The 26141-nt window shown below is 47.9% G+C and overlaps 8 protein-coding genes across 8 annotated transcripts; 3 read left to right on the forward strand and 5 right to left on the reverse strand.

Annotated features, from left to right (window-relative positions):
• Positions 1-727: 727 nt before the first annotated feature.
• On the reverse strand, positions 728-2779 carry FSST1_003712 (uncharacterized protein; the record flags this gene model as incomplete). Its single annotated transcript, XM_083229817.1, has 4 exons — positions 728-1777; positions 1828-2062; positions 2111-2356; positions 2412-2779. 4 exons carry the CDS (start codon positions 2777-2779, stop codon positions 728-730), a joined length of 1899 nt encoding a protein of 632 aa, XP_083087142.1.
• A 2212-nt stretch (positions 2780-4991) lies between these two features.
• FSST1_003713 (uncharacterized protein) lies at positions 4992-6602 on the forward strand (the record flags this gene model as incomplete). The annotated part of the gene is made up of 2 exons (XM_083229818.1): positions 4992-5652; positions 5698-6602. The coding sequence occupies 2 exons, from the start codon at positions 4992-4994 to the stop codon at positions 6600-6602; spliced, it is 1566 nt and encodes a 521-aa protein (XP_083087143.1).
• A 24-nt stretch (positions 6603-6626) lies between these two features.
• On the reverse strand, positions 6627-7337 carry FSST1_003714 (uncharacterized protein; the record flags this gene model as incomplete). Its single annotated transcript, XM_083229819.1, has 1 exon — positions 6627-7337. One exon carries the CDS (start codon positions 7335-7337, stop codon positions 6627-6629), a length of 711 nt encoding a protein of 236 aa, XP_083087144.1.
• Positions 7338-7716: 379 nt separating this feature from the next.
• Positions 7717-12590, reverse strand: FSST1_003715 (VPS8 family protein; the record flags this gene model as incomplete). Its single annotated transcript, XM_083229820.1, has 3 exons — positions 7717-11723; positions 11770-12211; positions 12261-12590. The coding sequence occupies 3 exons, from the start codon at positions 12588-12590 to the stop codon at positions 7717-7719; spliced, it is 4779 nt and encodes a 1592-aa protein (XP_083087145.1).
• A 563-nt stretch (positions 12591-13153) lies between these two features.
• Positions 13154-14089, forward strand: FSST1_003716 (GPALPP motifs-containing protein 1; the record flags this gene model as incomplete). Its single annotated transcript, XM_083229821.1, has 1 exon — positions 13154-14089. One exon carries the CDS (start codon positions 13154-13156, stop codon positions 14087-14089), a length of 936 nt encoding a protein of 311 aa, XP_083087146.1.
• Positions 14090-14654: 565 nt separating this feature from the next.
• FSST1_003717 (E3 ubiquitin-protein ligase RNF103) lies at positions 14655-16088 on the reverse strand (the record flags this gene model as incomplete). Its single annotated transcript, XM_083229822.1, has 2 exons — positions 14655-15789; positions 15880-16088. The coding sequence occupies 2 exons, from the start codon at positions 16086-16088 to the stop codon at positions 14655-14657; spliced, it is 1344 nt and encodes a 447-aa protein (XP_083087147.1).
• A 4187-nt stretch (positions 16089-20275) lies between these two features.
• FSST1_003718 (cyclophilin-like domain-containing protein) lies at positions 20276-21275 on the forward strand (the record flags this gene model as incomplete). The annotated part of the gene is made up of 5 exons (XM_083229823.1): positions 20276-20313; positions 20495-20520; positions 20683-20828; positions 20888-21025; positions 21075-21275. The coding sequence occupies 5 exons, from the start codon at positions 20276-20278 to the stop codon at positions 21273-21275; spliced, it is 549 nt and encodes a 182-aa protein (XP_083087148.1).
• An 831-nt stretch (positions 21276-22106) lies between these two features.
• FSST1_003719 (uncharacterized protein) lies at positions 22107-23675 on the reverse strand (the record flags this gene model as incomplete). Its single annotated transcript, XM_083229824.1, has 1 exon — positions 22107-23675. The coding sequence occupies one exon, from the start codon at positions 23673-23675 to the stop codon at positions 22107-22109; it is 1569 nt and encodes a 522-aa protein (XP_083087149.1).
• Between the last annotated feature and the right edge of the window lie 2466 nt (positions 23676-26141).

A 26141-nucleotide genomic window follows, 5' to 3' on the forward strand; every position in this document is an offset into this window, starting at 1 on the left:
ACAAAAAGTTGAATATATCAGTGTTTTTGCTATAAAAAGCCTCTCCCTCAGTATAAATTCTCTCTTAAAAGTCAAAATCATAGGCCAAGTATCAAGTCAATAGGCAAAGGTTGCATAATTTAGCGCAAGACCTATAAGGCGTTATATAGCCTTGGGACATTAAATTTAATGTGTGTATTATGTCAACAGTTTATTTAAGTTTTGACTGACATGTTCAACTCAAGACTAGTACGTCATAATAAAGGAGCTAATCATATAGTTATAAGAATAAAGTTTGTATGTAAAATCCATGATCCCCACGTTTTAACTGTCAAGTTCCAAACTTTAATTACTACACAGAACTGTAAGGATATAGAGGCAAGAGGCCCGGAAGACCTACTGTAGCCCGAAGAATAGGGCTTGTGCTCCTTATATCGATGTGAGAAGCAATTTCATCACTTGTGAGTGAATTGGTTAACTTTTGGGTCTATTGGCTCAGCGGCACCTTCTCCCGTTGTTCTTACAAGAACCATGAGTAACAATCTAATTGCACTAACAGTCGTTGGATATAATACAGCTAACCATATAAGATAGAATACCTCTGTGCAAAGTGTTACAAACCTTTTATTTGATGATTACTAAAGTAGCTAATAAAGGAGAAATAATAACAATGAGCAGAATGAGCAACATACATAGTTAAAAATACAATCCAAGAGAAAAGAAAGAGACAAATAAAGAAACAACCCCTTCAAACCGTGAAAGGCTCGTTCGAAAAGTAGAGTGAATACTTGACCATTCGCCTCTGCGCCGTCGAGGTTGAAGCAGCCCGCCGATGCTGCTTCGCAATATGATCCAGCCATTGTTCTTTCAAGGTGCAAAAGCCCCCTTCGCCGTCTATATTCCTTTCAAATTTCTCTGCCCAATCGTGCGCACGACTCCTGAATCTAAGATGGAGTGTTGCAGAGTCGTCCAGTCCTGCTTCTCGAAACATGTCTGCGAGAGACATTTGGAAGAATGATGTGGGAAATCTTTGAGTCACCCACGTCACACCATCTTCCATGTTGGTCGTATGGATCAACTCGCAACTGTCAAGAGCTTGTTGCTCTTGATTGCCGATGACAATACTAAAGTCTTGCTGCTCTTGCTCTTGCTCACCACTTCCTCTAGAGCTGTTCGTAACGCTCGGGTGAACTACCTGAGGAACATTCGTCTCTTTCCTTGGAGCAGACTCTTCAACCACGTCTCGCTCCCTGCTTGGACCAGTCTCGACCACAGTAGCCTGTCTTGTGGGTAAAGCAGGCTGTTTCCCCTGCGCTCGGACAGAGAGGCCAGTCGCGACACGAGGTTGTCCCTCAACACCTACAGCTGTTGCCATGGCGGCTGCAGCTTCTTCCGCAGCTTGTCGAGCTGCTGTTTCTCTTGCAGCCTGCGTAGATGCCTGCTCACCAGTTGATGCCCTAGGAGCGGCAGGGTCTCTGCAATGAGATGATGACGCCTGCGGAACTTGGCCACTAGCTTTGCCTTTACTCTGTTGGCGTTGCCCAGTCTCATTATCGGAGCTGAAAAACGCCATCATTTGCTCTGCTGTGGCACTATCTTGATTGACTCTCGGTTTCCTCCGTCGATCAGAGGACCGTCGGGTCGTGGAAGCATCATCGGTGTTTTTGTTGACCTTCTTTCCTTTATTGGATGGGTGAGCAGGTTGCCCAGAGGATGCTGCTTTGTTCCTCAAGCACTTGGCTTGACGATTGTTGTCGTTCGAACTCGCTTCGGCCGGTCGTTTACTTGTCTGTTGTCCCTGCACATGTCAGCCTTGATGTCAAAATGGGTAATTGACGTGAAACTTACAACGCTTACAGCTACAGGTGGGCTATTGGGTACCTCCCACGGGTCATCGCCATGCATCCTGGCTTCTGGTGCAGCTTGATGGTTATCCGCAGTATCAGTCGGTTGGCAGCCAAGCATGTCAGGGGCGAAAAGCGACGAGGAGAATGGCTCGGAACTGGAGGGCTCGTCGAACGAATCCTCAGCTGGTACAAATGCGTCAAAACGTATCGATATGCCCACGAAAGGATCATTGTCTCTGGAGATCTTGTTAGAGAGACAGTTGAGTTTATGGCAGTGAGCTTACCTAGATGGACCGGTAGCGCTTGTGGTTGACTGCATAGTCTCGAGATCGATAGGATCCTCAGCACTATTGCCCCTGAGATGAGTCGTGATATCTGGAAGGGGGTGTTTGGTATCGCCTTGGTTGTCTTCTGACCGGCAAGACGTGTCGGTAGACTGTGATAGGAGCGGAAGTGTCGTTAATGCGATTTTGTGTCGCTTGTACTCGCGAGCTGTCCGCCAAAAGACCTTGGTCATAAGGCTACGGATTCTGTTCACAATGATGTTAATTGTACTTCTCAACGACAAGGCAGAATCGCACTAACTTGGCAGAATCTTTCCAGTATTGTAGCGGTTGGGTGGTATCAGGGACGTCCCTCTGCGGCCAGAACTCAGACCCTTTCCCCTGGACTTCAAGAAAGTCTTTGGTCACCTCCAAAAGGCCTCGCTGATGTGCAGTATTCTTCCACTTGGTAAACTTGTACGCCGGGGTGCTGTCACTGCTCAAAACAAATGTTTTAATCTGTGTGCGAATGGACCTTTTAAAGGCAATGTCTCGTTCTTCGCCTCGAGTGCCGTAGCCCAACTCCTTACGAAGATGAGTAAGAGAGGGGATGGAGCAGGTCTTTGTCGTCTTGAAGATCCTTTCGCCTGGTCTGCGAGAGGGTGTCTTAGGGACTCTGGCTGAGTCCATGTTCTTGTGTTGTTGTTGAGTTAGGGCATATGATTTATATATTGGTGAACGCACTTTTCTATGTTTATCTTGGTAGGTTTTATGTGTGTATGTAGTCTGCTTTCTGGGTTAGGTACGACTTGGAGCACACCCTTTTCGAGCGACGGCATCTCAACCAGAGTGCCGTAGCTCTGACAAGGGTTTGTTTGAATCCTTCTGCTTGATCAAGGCCCCCCGTAAAGGGAACAACACACTCTGTAGTTTCGTTGAGTTGAAGTGGCCAGGCTACCGAGAGGTTTGCCAAAGAGTTACCCCTGTATAAATCGCGGGCATCTCGCAGGACCTTGGCATGACCGCGGGTACCATGAAGCTCCCTGACTGCTTGACGAAGCAGATCCTAAAGATTTCCGTATCTTCTCCAATGACAGCTTGTTGCAGTCCCGCTTTGGTAGTCAGAAAGTACCTCTGTGAAGCCTGATGGTAGGTCGCATATCTCAGAGTTCCCCATCGTCTTATAAAACTATCGAAAACTACACTCTCAGCAAAGAGGGACTTCTCAGAAGGCCTCCCAATTTCTCGCAGACTCAATTGCACTTTTGTCGAAACAGTTATCTCATTTTAAGCACCACGCACAGTGATCGGATTTTCACGATGTCTATTCGAGTACATGTCTTGTAAGCGCTCTGGACTGACTAGGATATACAGATGTTTGGAACCAACATGCATAACAGAAACCAGCCACAACAGGGGCCCTTCAGTGCTATTTTGAAATGTATAAAAAAAACTCGACTCATAATCTCTTGCCGATTAAATGTGTGAGTGGTTCTGCATATCGTTGCGGGCTGAGAAGTCTTGGCCTGGTCGGTCGATGGCATCGGATGTAGTTTGTAAGTGGTGAAGGCATTCTACCCCAATCGGAATCTCTCCTGTTTCCTCCGAAAGAGAAAAGAGGCAACGTTTCGCTCCAGGCTGGACTTTTCTGGTGGATGTATGCATTATTGACAATCATAAACCTTGTTCAGGATAGTAACCCCAGACATAGAATACGGATTCACCCACCATCTAGATCGATGCCTCTATTCCATAACCTTCCAGCATCGTTTTGAGCCTCAATGGTTTGCAATTTTGCCAAGAGGCGTGGTAAGGCAACCATTTTTAATTTCCCGGAGGCCTCAAGATGTTGTTCACCGTCTGTCTCCTGAAGAATTCTCATCCTATTCCCAGTCTGTCGTTGCTTTTGACAAAGCACAGATCAACTCAACGTATGAGTATCTGCACCGTTGAGTGTTTTTGCACTACAAAACGGTCCTGTCTCATCTCGAGTAATGAAAGAAATTCACGGCTAAGATGCCATCACGTAGCAACAAAATTATGACCCGTTTTTTTCCGTTTCGAAGTCCTATTGTGCCGCAGGCGATATCTCGTAACTATCGCCAGTTAGGCTCTACAGTCATGCTATGCCTTGTAGGTAAACTCAATGGTAGCTACATCGCGAGAAAGCACATAGTGCAAAAACAACAACCATATATATCCTCACCAGAAAAGGCAAAAACATAAGGTCTCGGAGGGAGTCGAATCCTCGCTGGCGGAATCAGAATCCGCAGTCATAACCCGTGAGTTTTGTGTGACGGACGGTTGTGACTTTTTGAATGACGGTCTCAGCTATGAGTAAAATTCGAATAATATCATGGTGGCTTATAATTGCGAATCCTCAGGGATAAAACTCTCGGGTGATTATAACTTTTCAGATCATCCTTTGCCGTTGTCTTAATGGAATGAAGCAGCTTATTGACTGTAGTTCCGTCTGGAGTATTATGTTATTTTGTAAGGGTATACCTGGTCTCGTCTCATCCAAGGTTCCTAGGCGATGGACAGCCAAAGAACATACGCGAAAGTAAGTCCCAAACCGTATCTCAAAGATCCAACAATTTACCAGATCTTCGGTACCGATAGTCCAAGCGGGAATGAATGTTGTTCCACTGCCTACTCTGTAGTTATATGCTCCACTGATATGAGCATAAAAGGATTGCAGGGGAAAAGATGCTCTAAGTACCCCTAGTGAGGCCGGTACATCCCTCTCGAGTTGATGGAATGATGTGCATAAATTCATAGTGGATTATGCATAGTGATATTCCGTGTAATACGGAAGTGTACGGAAGTCCATAGGCCAACTTGCAACAAGTTTACAACATGACTCGACTCTTCGATTACCCTATAACATCTACAAGTTCAAATGTCCAGCATAAGAGACGCACCCAAACCGCGAACCAGTCCTCGTACAACTGAAGACGACGGTACTTGGTTATCATCTGAAGGTCCATATCTGAATCTAATCAAGAAGAGCTGCACTCGCCAGCCAAATTTAGAGCTGCCAGATGGAAGAAACCGTGCAGTTTTACTATGCGACAGACAGAATATTCGCGCCTCACTCTTCGAATTAGAGACCGAGAATCAAATTCCACCACCAACAGAGTTCCCTAGTTTTGTAGACCTACAGAAACACTTTAAAGATCCTCGACCCAATGCTTGTCGTCGCATTTATCTCGTCGAAGGACTCAACCCACAAGTCGTAGCTCTCTTGGGCGAAAGTCTTAACATAGATCCCATCTTCTTCGTCACGCACGAGCGAACATCAACCTATCTCCGATGGCCCTACGAGCCCAACCTGGCTCCATGTTTACCTTCACTTATAGACGGGAGTCAATCCTTCACGGCCAACTACTACGATATCAGAGCTCTTAGTGAACAGCTCGGCACATTTAGTGTCGCGTGCGCAGAGTCTGGGAGAGATGCACTGAGGACAAAACTTGGCAAGGAATGGGAGCCTACTGTCATCCTTCACAGAAAATGCTCCTTCTGGAAAACAACATTTACTAATGAGAACGACTGGACTGGTAAGTTTCACTATTCTTTCTTGTTTCATGAGTTAATATCGCAAGCTTTAATTCTTTGTGATCCGCCTTTCCGACAGGCTCATATATGGCAAAAGCCATCTCTCACCCAAGATCCATGGTCCTTAAAGACTATCCGTTTCTCAGCGCCACCGTTCCAAGGAGGATATGCCGACTTTATTCCTCACCCATGGACTATAAATAAAGCATCTGGTCCTCCTAGGGACAGTCTCTATGATGATATGGTTCACTACTTGACGGAATATCACAATGATATATCGACCAAACTGTCTGGACTAGACATTACTGTTTTTGCCAAAAAGATCATTGCCTCCCATTTTCTGCTTCTCATAGAGTACCACGAAGCTCTCCTCTCGACCATGGCATTTCCGCTCCAGCGAAAAGACAATTTCGCCAATATCGAAACAACGTCACTCGAAAGTTCATGGAGTAATATTCAGCAGCTCTGTAGTCGAATCGACAGATATATCAAGGATGTATCGCACATAATGTTGCAATTACATATATCATTTGACAACCCATGCGTGCCAAGCACGGCTACCAACTCCTACACCAAATGGGCCCAGAGCGAATCCGACTTTCAGTACATTTACATGAAATTGCAATCCCTCAGAGAAAGGTCAGAATTCTTGAGTTCTTCACTTACAGGTGTGACGGGTATCAATGGAGCTGCGAGGTCTATTCGTGAAGCCAAGACTATCAAGACTTTTACCATTGTGGCACTCATCTTCATTCCTCTTTCTTTTTCGACGAGTTTGTTTAGCATGTCAGATCGCTATTTACCTGGAGAAAAGAATTTTGGGGTTTTCTTTGCCGTTGCACTTCCGCTGGTTGTATTCATTTTTGCTGCCATATTGCTTTTTGATCTGGGCTATAATGAGAACAGTAGCTGGCGCTTAGAGACGTTTACAACTAGAATATGGAGATCCTGATTCTAGGCAAGACTCGGATATCATCTAATCATCATCAACATAACCCTCCTCATCGCGCCCTTCTCCATACAAAACCTCACAAACTCCCGCCAGCGGAATATCCATCACCGCATCTGTGCCCTCGCTCCAAATCTCCCTCCATCTTAATCTCCCATCCGCCTGAACCTTCCTCTCCCTGTTCCTGCTCCCCTTCAGTCTCCCTTTGGCATCAATCTCTGCCAACTTTCCTGCGCCATCAACCACCGTCTCCACGCTCGACAACGGCACTGTGAGCATTTCCGTGTTGTACGCCGCGAGCGCTACGTAAATGTACACGACTGTCATGACTATAAATGCTGGGATGGCGAGCGCCCACCACCTGTTGGGGTAGTATTCAATACCCAGGGCATGGAGAAAGGGAGACGGGAGGTAGCCCCAGAGTAGATAAATGAGAAACGTCAGGCTGCTGAAGAGATACAGTACGAAGCCATAGTACTCGTACGTGGGCACCTTTGGCGCTGCGCGAGGCACGGGCGCGATTGCGTCGTCGTCGGATGCATCTGGCGTTGTTGGACGTGAAGGACGAAGAAGAGAAGTGAGTGATGGTGAAGGGGGTAAAGGCGTAGGTGGTCGCCCGTAGAATGGAGGTGCGAATAGATTTTGTGATAGTTGACGTGGAGGAGAGTCTTCTTCCGAGGAACCTTCCGATTGAGCATCTGAGAGAATCTCATCCTCTTCATCAGAGCTGAAAGACATATTTGCTGCTGTCAATGTGGCTCCGATTTGTGAAAAGGAGATGTCTATTCGAGGTTCAAAATGTGACGTTTGAGATGAGTTGAGTTAAGGCCAGGTACCGCCCTGCCACTGCGCGGGTCACTAAAACATTTATTCTAGCGGCTCCTTTAGCACTCGACCCTGAAATGTCAATGATTTAATATCACATTTATAAGATGAATAGGATAAATAATTCACACTGTTATAATTTCCTCTTATTAGATATTATAGACTATTGCTCATCAAACCACAGTCTGAGCTACATGGCACAATCCGACTGCACTCAAATTCATCATCATTAATCCCATCTTTAAACTCTATCTATACACTTTGTACAATAAAGCCTTCTCTTGATAATATCTCACCCGTCAATCGGGCATCTATACTCCCTCTCAACACCAATCACGCCCCCGTTCTGCTCCTGTTCTTGCAACTCATCTAGACAGCTCTGATGGTAGATGTGCCGACATGCCAGCACCACCAATGGCCCCATCGGCTTATCCTTATTACTGCTCACGCCACTAGTAGCGTTTGCTTCGATGAGCATGCTCGAAGGCCTTGTGTCGACTCCTTTACCCTTAGCCTTGAGATCTGTTTCGCCGTCATCGCCCTTGGCACGTTCTGCTGCATCGGCCTGTCTTTCTTTCCTCCTCTTTTCCTCAATGGCTTGCTTATCTTCCCATGCTTCAAACACCGATGTTCCTGCAACACCAGGTCCCCACACCCTTCGACTGCATGCCTCGCAGGTTGATCCTCTTGGCCTCCAACCACGTTGGCGGAGTTCGACTGACTGATTGACGTCCACGAACAAACTACGTTCCAACAGACGGTTCGACAGCTTCAATATCGACTCCTCGTACGCATATGCCGAAAAGATAGATGCAAGCACACCTCGTAGATCTGCCAAGTTTGGCGATAAAGCAGCTGCCTGTGTCAAGAATGCCCTCAATATACGCAAGAAGGACAAGTTGGAACCGGCGTTCGATAGAAGTTTCGACCCTGGCTGTGAGGTTGTCTGACTAGATGTGGTTGTGAGCAGCGCCGTGAATGTGTGCTGAACCAGTGAGCGCAAAAGAGCCACGAGCTTCTCCTCATCAAATTCATCGTCACTGGTGTTTTGCTCAGCAGCAGAGTTCAGTGCAGGAGACAGGTCTTTCGTGATCTGCACACATGCCTCAATCAAGCTTAGCCAAAGAGCCTCGTCGGAAGAAAGTGTCTCAACTGCGGACTTGGAACCCTTTTGGACCACTTTTGACTTTTTAGACGAAGACTTGGTCTGGCCTTGACACAACCATATACCGACGTGGACATACTTCTGGAGACCCTCAAAGAGTTCTTCTGCGGCGTAGCCAAGACTTGGCCCCGAATTTCGTTCCTCGGCACCAGTCAAGAGTCCATGCATAGCCGATTCAAGTGTCTTGAGATGCTTTACAAGTCGGCCCATGGCATCCTTGACTTGACCTTCGCGAGCCATCAGCACCACGGCTGCATCGATAACGCCTGTGTCCTCCATTGTAGGCAGGAGCTTCTCCAATCTCAAGTCGGTCGACTGCACAATGCCCACATAATCTGAGACATGAGATGGCTCATACTTACACATGAGCTGTACGTATTGTTCTACTAGGTCACGAGCGGCAGTCAATCTTGCATCTGCTGTGGGCTCTTCCGGCTCCAAAAGAGTCTTGAGATATGTGTGCTGCAAGTCTGGTGCATCTTGCGCCGAGTCAACCACATGCTGGTGAAGCGCCACATCTTGCTCGGCGAGTGTCTTTGCTGTGAGCGTGGGCTCAAGCTCAAGCAAGTCCCGTGCATGCTCTCTGATGACCTTGAGCACTTCTTGGATCTGACGTCTTGTTAGTCCCGACTGAGGTCGTAGACACTCGCGCAGACAGTCAAACACTAGCTCCTGATCCTCTGAGTCCTCGAAATAGGTCTGCAAAAGGTTGTCGTACTGCTTGTCTGTCTTGTATATGCGCTTCAGAATACGGTAAAACCCTGCGTTCTTGAACAACGGCATCAAGTCTGGCATGTCTGATGGATGGTATATAGAAAGGAGATACTCAGCACTGAGCTGTGCATCCTCCGCTAAATCCTGACCTGGGTAGTTGCATAGTCCAGTCAAAACACGTGACAGTGTTGTGCCTGAAAACAGTAGATACTGAGGGAACTTGGGAAGATTTCGTGCGATAAACATGTCAAGATAGATGGTATCCTCTGGCGCAAAATCGTTGGGATTCATGACATCCAGCAAGATAGACAGCACGTATTGTCGGTTGATGGTCTGCCCAAAGATCTGCTCCTCAGGCAGGTCGCCCTTGGAACTGCCGTTCATGTGGTGATCATTCGAGTCATTCAAGAACGAGTCTTCGAAAGCTTCATTCAACGCGCTCAGGAAGCTAGGAGCATCCAGCTTGAGAATCATACGAAGATATGGGAACGATGGCTGTGAATCGGAGTTGGGGATGGTGCGAAACTCATTCCTGCTGCCTTTGGGCCACGTTATTGTTCTTCCCGAAAAGAAAAACCAGTAGATTTCAGACTTGGCCCTTGTAGCCATCTCTTCGCTCATCGTCTGATCGTTTGGATACACTCTTCCCGTCAACGTATAAGACAGGTAAGGGAAGATCTTGAAGGCATTGATGCTAAAAAAGTCATCTGCTGGGTTGTTGGCCGTGAAGTCGCCATCGACCATGAGAGGAATCAGCAGCGAAAGGAGATCAATCATAGGCGTGATATAGTCGCCAATGCCCTGGTTCCAAACGTATATAAGAGCATCGTATAGGCTGTGTTGCTTACACAGAAGAGTCGTCTGGTCAAGATCAAGGGTTGCTGTCTCCATGTGACAGATCATCTCCTCGAGTCTACTCTCCCATCCTCGACTGACGTAGTGCTGGACCAGATCTTTAACGATGCTTGGCGGCACCATGGTGATCGTCTTTTCAAGGATGCAGGGCTCGAGACATTCGAGAAAGATACCGGTGATGTCAGCGTCTTCGTACCATTCATACATCTCCTCAAAGAGAAAGTCTTGGTTGTCCACAGCTTGGCAAGCAGTAAAACATGTATCCGCTAACTGCTTCATGTGATCGTCGTCGTAACTCTCAGGCTCCTTTTCGCGTTGACCAAAGGCGTACTTCAAGGAAGCGCCAATAATCTCCATGATCTTGTCGCGAACCATAGTGTGACGCAGAACGGAATCTTCTGGCAGCCCAACAGTAAGTTTATCGGCATCGCCAGTATAATATGAGGTAGCAAGTTGGATGGCGCCCATGTAGTCACCGTTCTCCATCATAGCGATAAGTCGGTCTGCCCAGTTCGACAACGCCCCGATGGAGACTTCATTAAAACCGAGGAGAAATATTCTGCCCTTATAGGCTTTGAAGCTCATATAGAAGGCATCGGCTACAACTCCATGCATAGAGGAATCATTCTCGTCAAGTTGTTCCACGAGGGTATGTAACTGCTCGGAGAATAAGTCTGCATGATATATGTACTTCTGTACCAGATCAAATCCTTCAGTCATTCGCATGCTTCTGTCTTCAAGAACAATCATTCTTTGAGATATGGTAAGGACAGCCAGAACTGAGCGACTAAGCCATTGAACGGCAACAATAGCCTCTTCGCACTTCCATCGATTTCGTGCTTTAAATCTGTATGATGGAGGTTGGTCTGTGTCCTCACGTGGATATTCGTCCACGTCTAGCACTGTCAGGATGTTCGACCAACAGTAAGCAAGTTTCACTTTTGAAATATCACTTCCAGTATGAGGATCTGGCACTTTGAGCTTGACAGCCGGGAACCATGCCAAACAGCCTGTCATAGCGCTGTGGGGAGGAACATCTTTAGGTCGCGCCGACTTGTGTTGAGTTTGCGCTACAGGTGTAGTCGAAACGATGACAAGGAGATAGGGTGTCAGCATAGCTGTCAAACCAAGAGTATCTGTCGAACACTCAACATTGCCTAGGGGCAGAGGCGCAAACGCAAGGACAGTGCTGGGCTTGACTGCCTTGCCCGCAGGTAATGGCGCATCTGGATACCGACCAAGAATTCGATGAGTCTTCACAGTCCTTCCAAGCGCACCTGTTCCCCTAGTTGCAAGATGCGAGAAGGCCATTCCCCGGTTATCGGCTGAAACAAGTGCTGTATGGCGAGTTCCTAGGAAGCCGAGATGAACGATGGCGACATCAGGGACATGCCCATCCACCGTGCGGTTCTGAAGCTGCGCAGGCTCTAAGTGAGGTATTGTCAAAAATGGTCTTGAGGCGCGACTTGTATCCCAAGTAAAGATATTGCCGCTGGCATGTCCTCCTGCAATTGTAGTATGATCTGCAGATATCGCTATGGCAGTGATTGGCCCCGACTCGACAGCTGTATCAAGTCAGTTTATACCCTCCAGAAACAAATTGTATCCTACCTTTTGTTCCTGGTCCAATGATCATTTTGAGGTTTTGGTTGTAATCAAACACTAATATTATACCCTTGGACGTTCCGAGTACGATCGTTGCTGAAACTGTAAGACACGTCGGTGATCCAAAGTTTCGTTTTCCTGCTTCGGAGAATGCATGGCCGTTGAGTTTCCGTAGCTTGGTCCAACGAACAACTTCCCACGGCGGCGTTGGTGTTTCGAGATCGGCTTGGTCGAGGAGGAATTGTGAGCTTAGAGAGACATTACGGCTGTGGCTAGAAAGAAAGGGAAATGCCGGAGACGATGAGCGAGGAGTATTTATATTGGAAGAAGAAATTCGCGATTGGAATCGTCGATCGAAAGGTCGGAATGATGGTGAGGGACTGCTTAGGCCGGGACGAGAAGCTACAGATGGGAGAACGCTGCTTCCGGGTGAGGAAACAAATGATCCCTGCGATTGGTTAGACAATTCTTCAAGATCCAACAATTGGTATTCGTACTTGAATGGATGGTGTATCGTCAGGTCCCGAGAGGACCGAATCTATCGGACTCCCGGCTCGCTTTGGGAGACCATGCAATGAGCTTCCACCTAAAGAGCTCACATCTGAGCTATCCTGATGTTGCTGCTGCATAATCTCGCGATATCTATTCCCGACAGAACCATTTCCTATAGGGGCGGGCGTAAGGTGACGATCAGTGCCGTCACTATCGTCGAGCGACCCATCATCCACAGCATCAGCACCAGCCATGGCGGGCGCATCGTTTATCGAGTCGTCGCCATTGTCTAAGCCCACGTCTCCTGGGAGCGACAAGTCTTCTGAATCGGCCATTGCGCCGTGGCTTCCATCACTGCATGCGCAAACACTACCGCGTCAAGGTCATGGCACTGCGCGAGATAATGAGCTGGTGGACTGGCGATAAGGCAACAATGCGTTTTGCCGTTTATGGAGCTTGGTCAAGCAAGGTATAAGATGAACCAGGTCGGAGGGGCAACCAAACACGGCTGGAGATATTCCCAAGCTTTGGAATGCCGGAATTTGTGAATAGCGTTTAAAAATCGACAACTATTCACAACTCGAATGTTGTTGCAAAAGATGCAATTTAAAAGGTATCGCGCAAGCTGAGAGCTGTGAGCTACGTAGGTCAGTTAGTTCGTTACGCAGCCCCATCGTCGAAGGTTGGCAGCGGCACAGCCCACTGCACCTGCCCCCGTCACTCCGTACGGAGCGGGCCGGGGATTCTCCGGGCGGTCTGCGCTGTGACGTCTTTCCCTGATGGCAGGTCGCATTGCGACGAGAAGTTCCACCATGAATCAAAGCTTCTTGAACACTGCACCCCTCTAATAATCTGAAACATTGTCGAGAGAACAAATTAACAACGAGCAACATCCAAGATGTCTTCCATTGGACCCCAATTACCACCACATCTATCGAAACGGAAACGCACGCCAGATGAAGAAGCGTCCGCCAGCAAACACCGTCGCAGCGAATCCCCAGCAAAAAACACAAAGAATACAGATGAGATCGATCTCGAAGACTCGGACGATGATTATGGCCCCAGCGCGCCATTGCCTCCAAAAGCACCTATCGGCCCAGCTTTGCCAACATCCAACAAAGAAGAGATAGATCTTGGATCGGATTCAGACTCCGATACAGGCCCAGCACCACCAAAGCCTACCGTTGGTCCAGCACCTCCACCTGCCGACATCACACAACGCCCTGCTTCGTCTCCTGATTCAGACTCAGACTCGGAGGATGAATATGGTCCTGCGCTCCCAGGCGCATCCAACGCGAATAAGCCGACCATAGGACCCCAGCTTCCAGTCGCCGAAGAAGCTCCACAGCGCGATTCGTGGATGCTTGCGCCTCCCACCGCATCAGGATATTCAGAGCGCGACCCGACTAAAATGCGCAATCGTAAATTCGCTTCCAAACCGGCGTCATCTTCAGGACCCTCAGCCGTTTCGGCAATATGGACTGAAACTCCTGAGGAGAAGCTAAAGCGACTACAAGATTCTGTACTGGGACGTTCCGATAAGAGTGCAGATGCAGAGCCCAAGAACGTCAAGTCACGTGAGGAAGAAGAGCGCAATCGCAAGATTTCTGCCAATATTGAATCGAAAAGAGGCAAAAGTCTATACGATGAGCATCAGGGACGGCGAGAAAAGTCTGGACAAAAAGTCGAAGAGGACGATGATCCTAGTAAGCGAGGTTTTGACAGAGAAAAGGACATGGCTCTGGGCGGAAAGATTGGCACAGCACAAAGGAGGGAGCTGATGAATAATGCCGCTGATTTCGGTGGCAGGTTTCAGAAGGGATCTTTTCTGTAGAATGGCTGACACGTAACGACATCTCAGTAATTGGATCAGCATATGTTTTCAAGTCATATTTAATCATAATGCAAGCGTATGGACGGAACAATTATATTTGTACCATTCAACTATGGAAGTCCCAAAACCATGCAAACTCCGCCGCTCCGGTCCCAGCTGAAAGCCATGTTTTCTAGCCCAATGCAAATACAATACTTGTCTTAAATAGACAATTCCAAGAGTACCAGTAAATCCTCACTTTGAGCAGCATGCACTGCCCTCGCCTCTGCTAGGCATATCATATAACCCACGATCGCGACCTCAGACACCATTGTCATCAGGGGGTATATATAGCTCATCGAGCGTTATACGTCCTCACTCTCTCCCACTTATAAGCCTACTGTCGCTCCACGTGTATATCATGCGGTGTAAATCAAATGCCGTGTCGTCAAAAATCAATTCCTTTATAATGTCAAGATTCAAGACGGTTGTGCCCAGCAGTGTGGTTGCCAGGAAGGAATGAGGGAAAACCATCGCTAAAAAGATTCGTGTCGTTATGTAAGAATGGAAAATGTGATACACATGTTTATGTGGCGGCTGGTGTGCGGTTTGCCGCTTCAAGTTGTGATGGTGTTACAGCTTCAGGATTCTCTTGTGGTTGTCGCCTTCGACCAAATCGTAAAGCGCCCCGCATGGAGGAGAGAACACCACCGTTTGATGCCTGAGTAACTTCTGCTGTTTGCTGAGTCTGCTCAGTCTGTTGGGCAGGTTCCTGCCCAGCCGGAGCATCACCTGTTCTGCGTCGACGACTAGCGGGGGCCGGTGTTTCATTCCTATCATTGCGAGAGCCTCTAATCCATGCAGAGCGAAGAGCGGCGGGCATGCCAAAGACTGGGTTGTTTCGAGGATCAAAGCTGGAGCCGTTGTTCGCGCCAGCTTCGTTGTTGGCATCAGGAGCTGGGCGAGGTTTGGGAACATAATAATCGGCCTTGCAAAGTGGACAACAAGCTCGTCGACTGGTCAGCCAGGGATCGACACAAACAGCGTGGAAAGCATGTCCACAAGTTAATCCGCGAACATCGTCGTCATCCTCAAGTGTGTCAATGCAAATAGCACATGTATCACCGGGATTTTCGAGACATTCGGGTGGCAGTGCACCGTCGATATGATCGTCATCATCATCTGTTTCCTCGCTAGAGACTCGATGAAGTCGTTGATTGTTGGCGGGCAGTTCGTTTGAAGTTTGAGCATCGGCTGTCGTCTTGGGTGCCTCCTTGGATTTTTCGGCCTCGGCAGCTGCGGTCGCGATGGAAATCTCAAGTGCTTTAGTTTCGGTGGTGTTGCTAGTACCTGTCGTCTCTGGCTGTGCATTCGTTTGGGGTACGTTTTCGACCAGTGGTCCATCAGTCGAGTCGCGCACCTTTGCAGAAAAGTCTGGTACAATTCCATCCGCCTCCCGAATACTGTTAGGTCGAGTGGGTGGTGCAGAAACGCCGCCGTTGGTAGGAAGACCGTCCTTTGCACGCTCGGAGACCCACGCCTTGTACTTCATCATCGGGAACTTGTCATTGACCTCGTCCATGGTCATCAGCTTCTTCTCACGACGTCTGCGATGAGGTCGAGGCATGTTTTCGAGAGGCATAGGCTCGCCGTCCTCGTTCATTCGCATTTGTCGATTCCGAGCATTGTATCGGAAGCAGTATTTAACACCAACGATAATCCTGAGACGGGGTGTTAGAGCCATTTCAAGACATGATCCAGCCATCGCTGTGCAGACGAGGTTGGGCATGTAAGCATAAACAAGTTCTCACCATAAGTTTGTAAAGACGACACCAAAACCTAAAGCGACAAAGAAAAGCAGTGGCGAGTTCGACCCGCCGCCGTTGTCTTTTCTATCATTGCCGTTATCGGTTGTCGTCTCAGCAGCAGCTTGAGAGGCTGTCGACGAGGGATCTTCGGCGGCGGCGGCGCGAATCACGACGTGAGAGACCTCAGTCAGTATCTGGCCAACGGCGACCATTTTTAACGTCGGGCAACGGCCAAATTATATCTCGAGCAGTGGAAAGTCTGGCTCGAATTAACTCGCGGGCTACCGTGCGGGTACCATGAGCCGTTCAAGAACAACTCTTGTGGTTGGAGGGCGTCGTCGAATCAGAAGGCAATTATATCAGAAATTGCCAATCTTGATGCAATCGCGCTTTTTGAGTCTAAAAAGGGCGCTTTTGGCTGATTTCCTCCTCTTTTCACAGAAGAAGAAGGATAATACTCGATCCTGAGCGAGTATGTATTTGATGAGGTGAGAATAGCCGGCGGAGGGCGGAGAGGTGGAGTGAGTGGCAGGACAAGGCAAGAGAAGAGACAGATCCAACGGCAGGTGCGAAAGTGGCCGCGCAAAGGATAAAAAGAGCAGGAAGGAGCACAGAGGAATGGGGGAACGGGGCGAGCGAAACCGGGCCGGGGGCTAGCGATAGAAGTTGATTGGCCGTGTCTTTTTAGTGTGTGGAGTTGGAGCCGTAATGAACACTGTGAGATGGTACCTTTGCGATAGCAACGGAGCGATAGAGGGAACACGACAGGCTGGAGAGTGCTAGAGAGGCCCTGAACAACCTGGAGCTAGTGGATAAAGCAACCTGAAAGAGGTAGGTCGCTCCCAATTAGAGTGTCGCGTCAAGGCTCGACAGGGGTTTGTCTGTGGCTGGAATAATCACGACCAAGTGGTGTGGTGAGATGGAGAACTGTGCTGCGAACCTGCGAGGTTGGGCGAGTGGGTGGTTGGCTCGGAAAGGCGTCCCGTTTAGGTGGTTGCGAACCTCTTGATAGATATCGTGATAATAGAATGAGTCTCGAGTCACTTTCAACCAGGAACAAGATGTTGTTGTGTATGTGAATCGAAGACTTGACGAGAATGTGTCTGTTTGTTTCAAGTCTTTGAATGGACTACGAGACGATGCAATAAACAAATGAATAGACAATGGAGACTTGAGTTGTTTAAGAAGAACTTTCGGATATCGTGACGGATCAGAGCGTTTTGAGAACAACGGGCCTATCCGCTTAATGTCCTCCTGACACGGATACAACTGAGTATAATGAACCTCTTTTTGTGCCGTATTCTCGGGCGTATTCACTACTAATGCATCGATGGCACTGACAGTCGTGGCGCAGTCCGCGGGGTGAGAGACAGGCGGCTAGGATCCATCCATGGACTAAGCGCAGTGGAGTTTTGAATCACAAGAGTTAAAAGTCGATGAGGCAAAGAGTTTATGGTAAGACCAGGGGTTTCTTTTGCGCTGTGTTGCAGAAAGAACAGTGCCAGGCAGGTTTGAGAGACGGGACGAAGGAAATACCAGGTTTGGTCAGGCCAAGGCCCAGGAGTTTGGTACTATTAAACTGATGTGACTTATTTCACATTTACGGTTTCACATTTGTTAGTTTACTTTAACCGTCAGCAGGATTCAAGCGTCGAGGAATCATATGTGGCTTTCACTTTTAAGAGTTACCATTTACGCAATACTCCGGGTAGCCGGATTACACCGTTTAACATGAGAGTTCTATTGACGTTGTAATGTTTTGTTTATTTATTTCCGCTCAATCTTTTGCTTTCCCAAGGTCCAATAGTTGAATCGGGTCCCGACAAAGCGCTTCTCACCGAAACGTCTCCACATGTCGCCGACTCAACTCGTCTCAGCCCGTCCCGTAACCGGCTCCTGGTCTCTGTTTTTCTTCGAAGCGCTCCACTACGATCGTCATAGGTAAAAGAAGAAATCAATGCGAAGAGGTGAGAGGAGAGGCATCTGGGCAAATTTCTGATCGTATCACATCCTGGATGTTTTTCATAAAAAGGGGCTACGGCTGACAGCTGAGACTTGTTCAGCCTGCTTTCCGCTTAGTCAAGTCCATTGAAGGGTCTAGACAAGAGGCACAGCTTCAGTCTGTACGAGACAACACGTTCCCAAACAGCTTGGCTTTTTGACTGTGGCTGTGAAGGTTCACAGGCTGCGTATCGAGTTGAATGCTGTACGCCTCAAGCGTCACGGTGAAGCCGAAAAACAGGATAAATGTTTATTAGTTGTTCAGGGACCGGGAACTGGAAGAATATTGAGAAGAAAGTTCAAACAAAATGACGATGCACATTTGCGCAGTAGTAATACGTGGTTAGAGCTGTGTCATTGTGCTACAGAGCAGTCAATCGAGTGGTTCATGTCCATGCCTTGCTTGAATCCTCAAACCTCTAAAACAGGCTTTAATCTGACAGCTGTCTCAGGACACTGACAGCCAGATTACAAGTTGAATAATCAAAACAATGCCACGTTCGCAATGGATAAATAAATAAATAGGTCTAGGCCTGGCGGTCTTTATTGAAGTGGCCTCACGCGACGCTGAAACACATCACAAGAGATTGATCGATTGATCCTGGCTGTGATTCCACCTGAGTTATAGTTACAGTTGAGGATCCATCCAGTCCATATGTCAAGTACTTACAGTGTTCAGAGTTAAGCTCTCACACTGCTCCTTAGCGCCGATTTATGGCGCATCTTTAGAGGCAGGGATAGTGTATAGCGCTGCTGCACCCCGTCCTCAGTGGTGGGTCTTGGCTCGCTAGGTACCTACCTATCGTCTTGGCTGTGGCGATTGGATTGGATAGGCTAGGTTCCCTAAATGCCTCTTGCTTTGCTGCATTAACCAGAAACTGACAACCTACAGGAAAAGGACAGCGGGGTTTGAGCCTCAAAACAGGTCGGAATCTGCGGGTCGTTCGGCTGCAACGGGATTTTAGTTGTTATTTTTGTTTTATGTTTGAGTATGTAGTAATTTGCAGTGCAGTTGTTTATTGTTTTGTGATATACAGTTTGCGATTACGTATTCGTCTGTTCCGTGAATCCCGGTATGTACACTTTTAACGATTGAATATCAATGGGGCTATGACGCAGCCGTTGAAACCCTGGAAAAAAGAGCCTGATAGCCTGAGTCTTTAACTGAAATACATTTAACACACACGGCCTCGAACAAAAGATCCACGTCAGATCGTCAAAGTTACTTACCTTTACAACATAAACCTCGGCAATTCCCATGATGGTCTCCTATCTTGACTACCGAAATGGAGGGAAGAAGTCGTCGTCGTCGACAACACCACTACCCAGACCATGTACAATATCCCTTGTAATTCTTCATCAACGCTGACTATCAATTACAAATACCCATCCAAATCTATGATGTCGGCATTTAAGCCGAGGCTATGTCGCCTTGGCTCTCAAATATCTTGATGATTCGCCTCATGGTCAGCATCATAGACATGACAGTATGAAAATGAGTCAACGTGACGCTATTTACCGACTTTTCTCATGATGGACTGAGCACGGATGGACCCTGACTCTTGTAGTATCAAGACTCTTAGTCAGACTTTGTCGACGATCACAGCGCTCATAAGCTGACTTTCGGAAGCTTTCGACGACATGTGCACTAATTGACGCTTGTGAATTACTGTTGGTTACCAGAAATTCAAATTAACAAGTAATAGACTCTGACCTAAGAAGGCGGAGCATAGACCGTTGACTTATTGGTCTCTCAAAGCGTCGTCACCAGATCTCCATTGCCTTCCCCGTCCTGTCTCTTTGCGCTTGGCTTTTGTCTTGGCTTGTCCATGTCTGCACACTCTAGATGCTCTACATTCAATAGCTTCACGGAGCTGACCTGACATGATCTGACCTTTCTGGCTTGGTCTGAACCCCAGGTGCCACCCCCGCTTCTGAATCGATGGCCTGGTCGAGATGCATCTAATCCATCCATCAATGGGCATGGGGTAACCCAGTGGAGGAGGTGGTGTTAGATCTGGATCCGAGGCATATGCCATCAATGCAACGACCTTGACCAATTTTCATGTTGTTAACATCATATCTTTACCAGAAAGTGCATCTGACGGAAGTTCACATAGATATTAATAAGAACAAAAACAAATAATTCGAGAGAATCGTGATAATAATAAATCTCTCGATTGATCAATTGACTAAAAATCAACCAACCAGAGTCTTTCCTCGGTTCTCCACGTCGGTCTTCCGATTTAGGTAGGTTAAAGTTTCTTGTAGTGTCTGCCCCACGCCAAAATTGTTGCGTTTCCACAGCCTAGACACAAGAACATTGTAGGCACAACCCATCCTATGCAACACTAGAAACTCTCGACCGACAAGAAAGCACAAATCTAATACCTCAAAAATGCCTCCTACAAAACTCCCCGAGTCCGGAAATCCCCTGTGAGTTAACCCCCTCTTCCAACCCCTCACAACAAAGTGGCGGTGCTTCGACTCTGCTCTACTCACTCTACCCCAGTACTTTTCGAGGTGGAGTGAGGAGAGACAACCACTCAGTTTCGAGTCAGCTCCCCCAATAAGAGATAGAGAGTGTGTGTACTAATAGTTGTCTGTTTGTTTACAGTGTGTTTTTCGACATTACCATTGGAGGTTAGTAACTGAGTCCCCTCCGACTCCGGAGCATACCATCACTCCAGAAGTGAGGCTATTCCCAGCGATATGGATGTATTCATCTTTTAATGAACACATTCATATTGTCTCCTACCGCTCCTATGAAATACTCTTAGTGTCCCTTCTTACTAACACACTCAGGTGAACCGCTTGGCCGCATCACTTTTGAACTCTTCAACGATGTTGTCCCCAAAACAGCAGAGAACTTCCGCCAGTTTTGCACTGGCGAGAGTAAGAACCCCGTAGGTCGTCCTCAGGGCTACAAGGGCTCCAAGTTCCACCGCATAGTACGTTCTCTCCCACTCATTTCCGGCTTATGAAACATGAAAAGCTTATCGTCGCGTAGATTCCCAACTTTATGTGTCAAGGTGGTGACTTTCTCAACGGCGACGGCACTGGATCGACATGCATCTGGGGCTTCAAGTCTTTCGAGGATGAGAACTTTACTCTAAAGCATGATCAGCCTGGTCTGCTCTCCATGGCGGTATGTCTCTATTTTCTGTTACCTTGGTATTCATATTAACACGTCTTAGAATGCCGGACCCAACACCAACGGATCTCAATTCTTCATCACCACTGTACCCACACCCTTCCTCGATAACAAGCACGTTGTCTTTGGCAAGGTCTTTGAAGGCATGGATGTGGTCAAGAAGATGGAGGCTACCAAGACTGGCTACCGCGGCAAGGATGTGCCGAACCTCGACGTGGTCATCTCCCAGTGTGGTGAGATGTAGGTGAACCGCATATGGTGTAACGCCTTGACTACTACAAAATGTCTCTGGAGGTAGATACGAGACCACAGGAGCGCGATCGAGTGAATTGAGAGGCCGAGATCTGGAACAGTTTAGATACCCGTCGCGAATACAAATCTCCATGTGCCCCTTAATCGGTCGGTGTTTTTCATCCTTTGTATCATGTTACACTGGCACACAATTTATATTATATGCAACGTGAGCCACGGCAATGAATCGATAGTACAATGTTTCAGAATTGTGTTCGTTATCTTGTTATACGTATCAACCGACTGCTGAGATGAGTACATCCCATCGTCAAACAAAATCACAAGAGCACACACAGCAAACATGTTTCACTTTACGAAAGGCACACAAGAATCGCGACGAACTATTTTGGAATTTTATCTCAATCGAACTTTGTCGTTTCGTAGATCCCGTTCCCTACCCTTGAAATGCTCCCAAACCAGAAAAAAAAAGAAAAGCAAATGCTCCTTGCTGCGTAAATCATGTACACATATCCGTGCCGTAACGAAAGACTGCGCCACCGCTTCTCACTCCCCCTTTCCTCTTCCCGACGCCCATAGACGTAGGAAAAGAAGGAGAAGGTGGAGGAGTAAGTAGTGTGCATTTAAATTCAAGTGGTATCATGCCCTGTATATCCAACGCCGTTGAATGCGACCGGCGCCCCTTTTTGTTGTGTGTTGATCCTTTGCCTGCATCTTGTGGAGATGAGGAAAACACATACCGTCTATATATACCATGAAGAAAAGACGAAGGAAACGGCGCCCCTTGACGGGATATTGGAGTCAAGGGGTTGCGAGGTTGGGCAACCTAAAAGTTGCCAAGAACCCAGTTCTGGCGGCGGCGGAGGAATGGCGTGGGGATGGGAGGGCCATCACTCTCGGTCTGAGCCGGAGCACCTCCATCGGCGGGAGGGTCTTCGCGGAACTGACCGCCGGGGAACGTGGGTTGAGCGGGAGGAGCGTTGACCTCTCCGCTGGATGAGGGTGTATTTATATGGGTGACAATAGTCTTAAAGACCGTGGAGGGCTGCGGCTGTTGTGGCTGATCCCCTCCAGTGGGCTGTTCCTTGGACCGCGTAGTATAGAGAGTCTCATAGACAGTCGAGGCAGTGGGTGGGGTAGGCACAGCATCGGATGGGTTCTTGCTTTTGGTAACAAGAGCTGTAGTAGTGATGGTCTTGGTGCTGGTCTCTCCATCAACCGGTTCGGGAGCAACTCCAGTAAGAGACTCGGAAGGAACAGTGACATATACGGTGCTTATGATGGGAGAAGGCTTGACGGTCGCTGTGACGGTCACTGTAGCGACATCACCGCCACTTCCAGCTCCTCCATCAGCTGGTGCGGTAGCAGTAGGGCTAGCAGGAGACGAAGGAGATGAAGGAGATGAAGGAGCAGGTATATCTTCACCCTTGCCGCCGTCAACGTCGACTTGAAAGTTGGACTTCATCTGCTCCTCGATACCGGCAGAGTAAACGTTCTGATCGTCGACGTATTCAAGAATGTTTTGATCCTTAGCGGCGACACCCGCACCGCCAGTGATCTTGATGTCAAGGACGCTCGAGTAACTCTCATTACGCGCAATGGCGTCCATGTTGAAGCCATTGGGGTCTTTCTCTCCACGCATAAAAGTTCCAGCCCAAGGGAACTTGCCATTCTTGGTGGCTTCCATGTCAATGTTGTCGCTGTTCAGGTTGGGCCAGTCCCAGTACCAGTAGATGGTATAAATGTCGCCAGCCTTGAGATCGCTGGGGAGCTTCAGGTCAGACTGGCAGGCGAGTTCCTTCTCGTGGGTGGCGCCCTTGGGCTTGAGTTCGGCGGAGCGTCCAGTGCTGAGTTGACCACTGTTGGGCTGATAGCACTGACCGTCATCATAGTTGCGAGTAGAGATGAGCTTGCCACGCTTGTCACCACCAGTGCCCTCTGTGTTCCAGCGGAGGTGAACATCGAAGAGCTTCTCCTCATCATTGGGCTTGGTGGTGCCGTAGAAGTAGATAGTGCCACGGTTCTTGGGTTTGTTAGGCTGGTTCTCGGGAAGAGTGGTGTGGCCATTCTCGAGATGCATAATAGCAATGTAGTCACCAGCAGCGGCTTCAAGCATAGGGAATTGAGGGTTCTTCTCAAGCTTGTACTTGTTCAGAATCTCTTGGCCAGAGTAAGCGGATTGGCCTGCCTGAGGCAAAATGTTCTGAGGGATCGAGTCCGCAAAAGGAGGGTTGGTGGAATCGCGAGGGACGAAGCCACGAGGATAGCCCATTTTACCAATCATGGTGCCATTTCGAGCGAGTTTGGAGGCATACTCAACCCAGGAGTGAGCCGAAGCCGGTGAAATGAGGGTGCTTGCCGCAAGAGCGAGGGCGGAGGTGTCGATGAATTTCATGTTGATTGTTCTTCTCGTTGTTGATAGTCTTTATTGATGTTTTGTAATCGTAGATTGCAAGGTAATCGAAGCTGATTTGTGTCGAAGTGAATTTCAAATAATGATTTTGAAAAGGAGTGTTGTTGAAGAGTTAACTCGGGGGGCGAGAGAATGAATGCGTCGCAATTTATGCGCAAAGGAGTGAGAGAAAGGCGAAGCCTATCACGTTCGATTTTCGCAGATGCTGTTGTATTGTTTATTGTGAATAGGAAAGAGAAAAACAACTGTTGTGCGGGTTGAACAGTGAACAGGCAGGGCCTTTTCCCTTTGAGGTTCGGCTCGCAGCTGGCAAACACTGGCAAGCTGTGTGAGCAGGGCTAGTCGCTAGGCAATAAACGGTGCCTGAATACTGACCGACAATGAAGATGACAAACTTGCAATCAAAGGGTTTGAAACTCTTGCAATCAATAGTGATTGGTTTGTTTGCTTTTAATGCTGTATGTAGCTGAAGGAGTGATCGTTTGTGGTGTGGTAAAGATCCTCCGGCCGGCGCAGGTAATGTGTTGATAATTGAGTCAGTCCTGCTGATATTCAAGTAAAGGAGGGCGACACAAGGAAAAGAAACAAAGGGCTTGTTTAATGTAAAAGAGAAGAAGAGAAGTAAGACGTGACAAAGGAAAAGAAAGAAAAAAGTTGTATACCGCTAGCTCTAGTTCAGCATGTTTGGTGTTCGTGAGTCACGAACAACGGGCGATGTGTGTCAAGGCTCTGAAAGAGAATCTCTAACAACCACGAGAGCACGACAGCGAACGGATGGCAATAGCTCAGAGCGGAGAGGATGGGAGGACGAGTGGTAATGAAGGGATTGCACGAGAGTTAGGCAATCAAGAACACAAGTGGGACAAGTAATGCACGGCAATCAAGCAAAGAATGACAAGCAGACACCCTGAGAACGAAACATGAGATCTTTTAGGTAGAAACACGAGATCTGGGATGCAAGGTATAGATAACCATCCCCCATCTCCAAGTGGATTGAGGACCTATCGTTGAGCAGCATGGCAACGGTCGAGGAAACTGGCCTCGTACATATGGAGTCGAAATGGAGACGGGAAAGAAAGCCGCAACATTTCAACATGCAAGGCACGATCAAGACATGGACAGGGGACAATGGACAGGGACATGGGAGGACAAGGCGCGGCTAAGGACATATCGAGTATAAGGTAGCTTGGCGTATCATGAGCTAGTTCACCTCATCGTACCGAGCTATCGCGGATAAAGGATGATGACAACTCATACATGTGTGTCATTAAACTTAACCGCGCCAACGTTGCTTTTCCCAAGTGGAAAGGAAACAGAAACAGAAACAGAAACAAGAGCTTGAGATGGGCTATGTTCCGTCGCAGTTTCGTCTGGGGAAGCGCTCAAGGGGGTACAACAGCAGTCTCACAATCGCATTGGATAGGACAGCTTAAGATCTTGAATCCGTTTGTACAAGGATACTGATACTTCAGATCCTTGCTTGATAGAAAAAATGTTTCCCACGATAGAGAAAGTGTTTTCCCTTGTTTCGGAGCTAGGATCTTGATAGCCGCCTGACTGGTCATAGAGCATCAAGTAAATATTTCCGCCAACACGTCTCAAAAAAGACTCACAGCTCTTCAGTGGTTGGCTGACCAGAGCGACGGGACCTAATTGAGAAAAAATAGAGTCGAGCAGGGGTTGGGTTGAAGTCTAGAACTCTCAAACAACGCCTGCAACGGGATCGTTGAGAACAACTGGAAATAGCATGAAACAACGAGTTTTAAAGACCAAAGGATTGGACGTCGTTGCTCGGTTGGCGCCCACAAGAATCGGGCGTCTAAGGAAATTGGCTGGCGACGGTTGCAAGCGCGCCATAGCGGGTCTGAGGTCAATTGGCTGTGGCTTGATGTTAAATTGATCGAATACAGGGATCTGACAGGGACTTTGGTTCGCTGAGGTTCACTAAATTGACCAGGTTTAGAGTAAAGAGAGAGAGAAGACAGAATAAATAAAATGGGTTGGTCGCCTGAGGCCTACCGTCGTGGCCTTGTGGCCTTGTCTATGGCCTCACCAATTATAGGTATCTACTAGGTAGGTAGGCAGGCGCAGCATCTATTTGCGCTTATTCTGAGGAAGGTGTCAGTGAGATGGTGGTAGCTTCCTTCCTTTTCGACTTGGATCGATTTTAGACGCGAGTTAAGGCAGGTACGATGCAGCCTACTGCATCTTATCTTGATATTTGAAACTAGAGCATCCTCTTTTTTTGTCTTGCCTTCTTCTCTTTGTCTTTCCTCCTTTTCTTTTTATCATCTTCTTCTTTAATATTTGTCGGTCAAGAACTGTCGTCGTCATCGTCCCACAAGGTCAACTCTACGGTCGCATCCTCATCTCATGAATATTTATCGATGCATTGATGAGCATGTTTGATCAAGCGCCCATAATGACTCCACCAGAATACAATATCTT

Source organism: Fusarium sambucinum, chromosome I (assembly GCF_050947815.1).
Source record: "Fusarium sambucinum isolate potato_lamoka chromosome I, whole genome shotgun sequence".
NCBI lineage: Eukaryota > Fungi > Ascomycota > Sordariomycetes > Hypocreales > Nectriaceae > Fusarium > Fusarium sambucinum.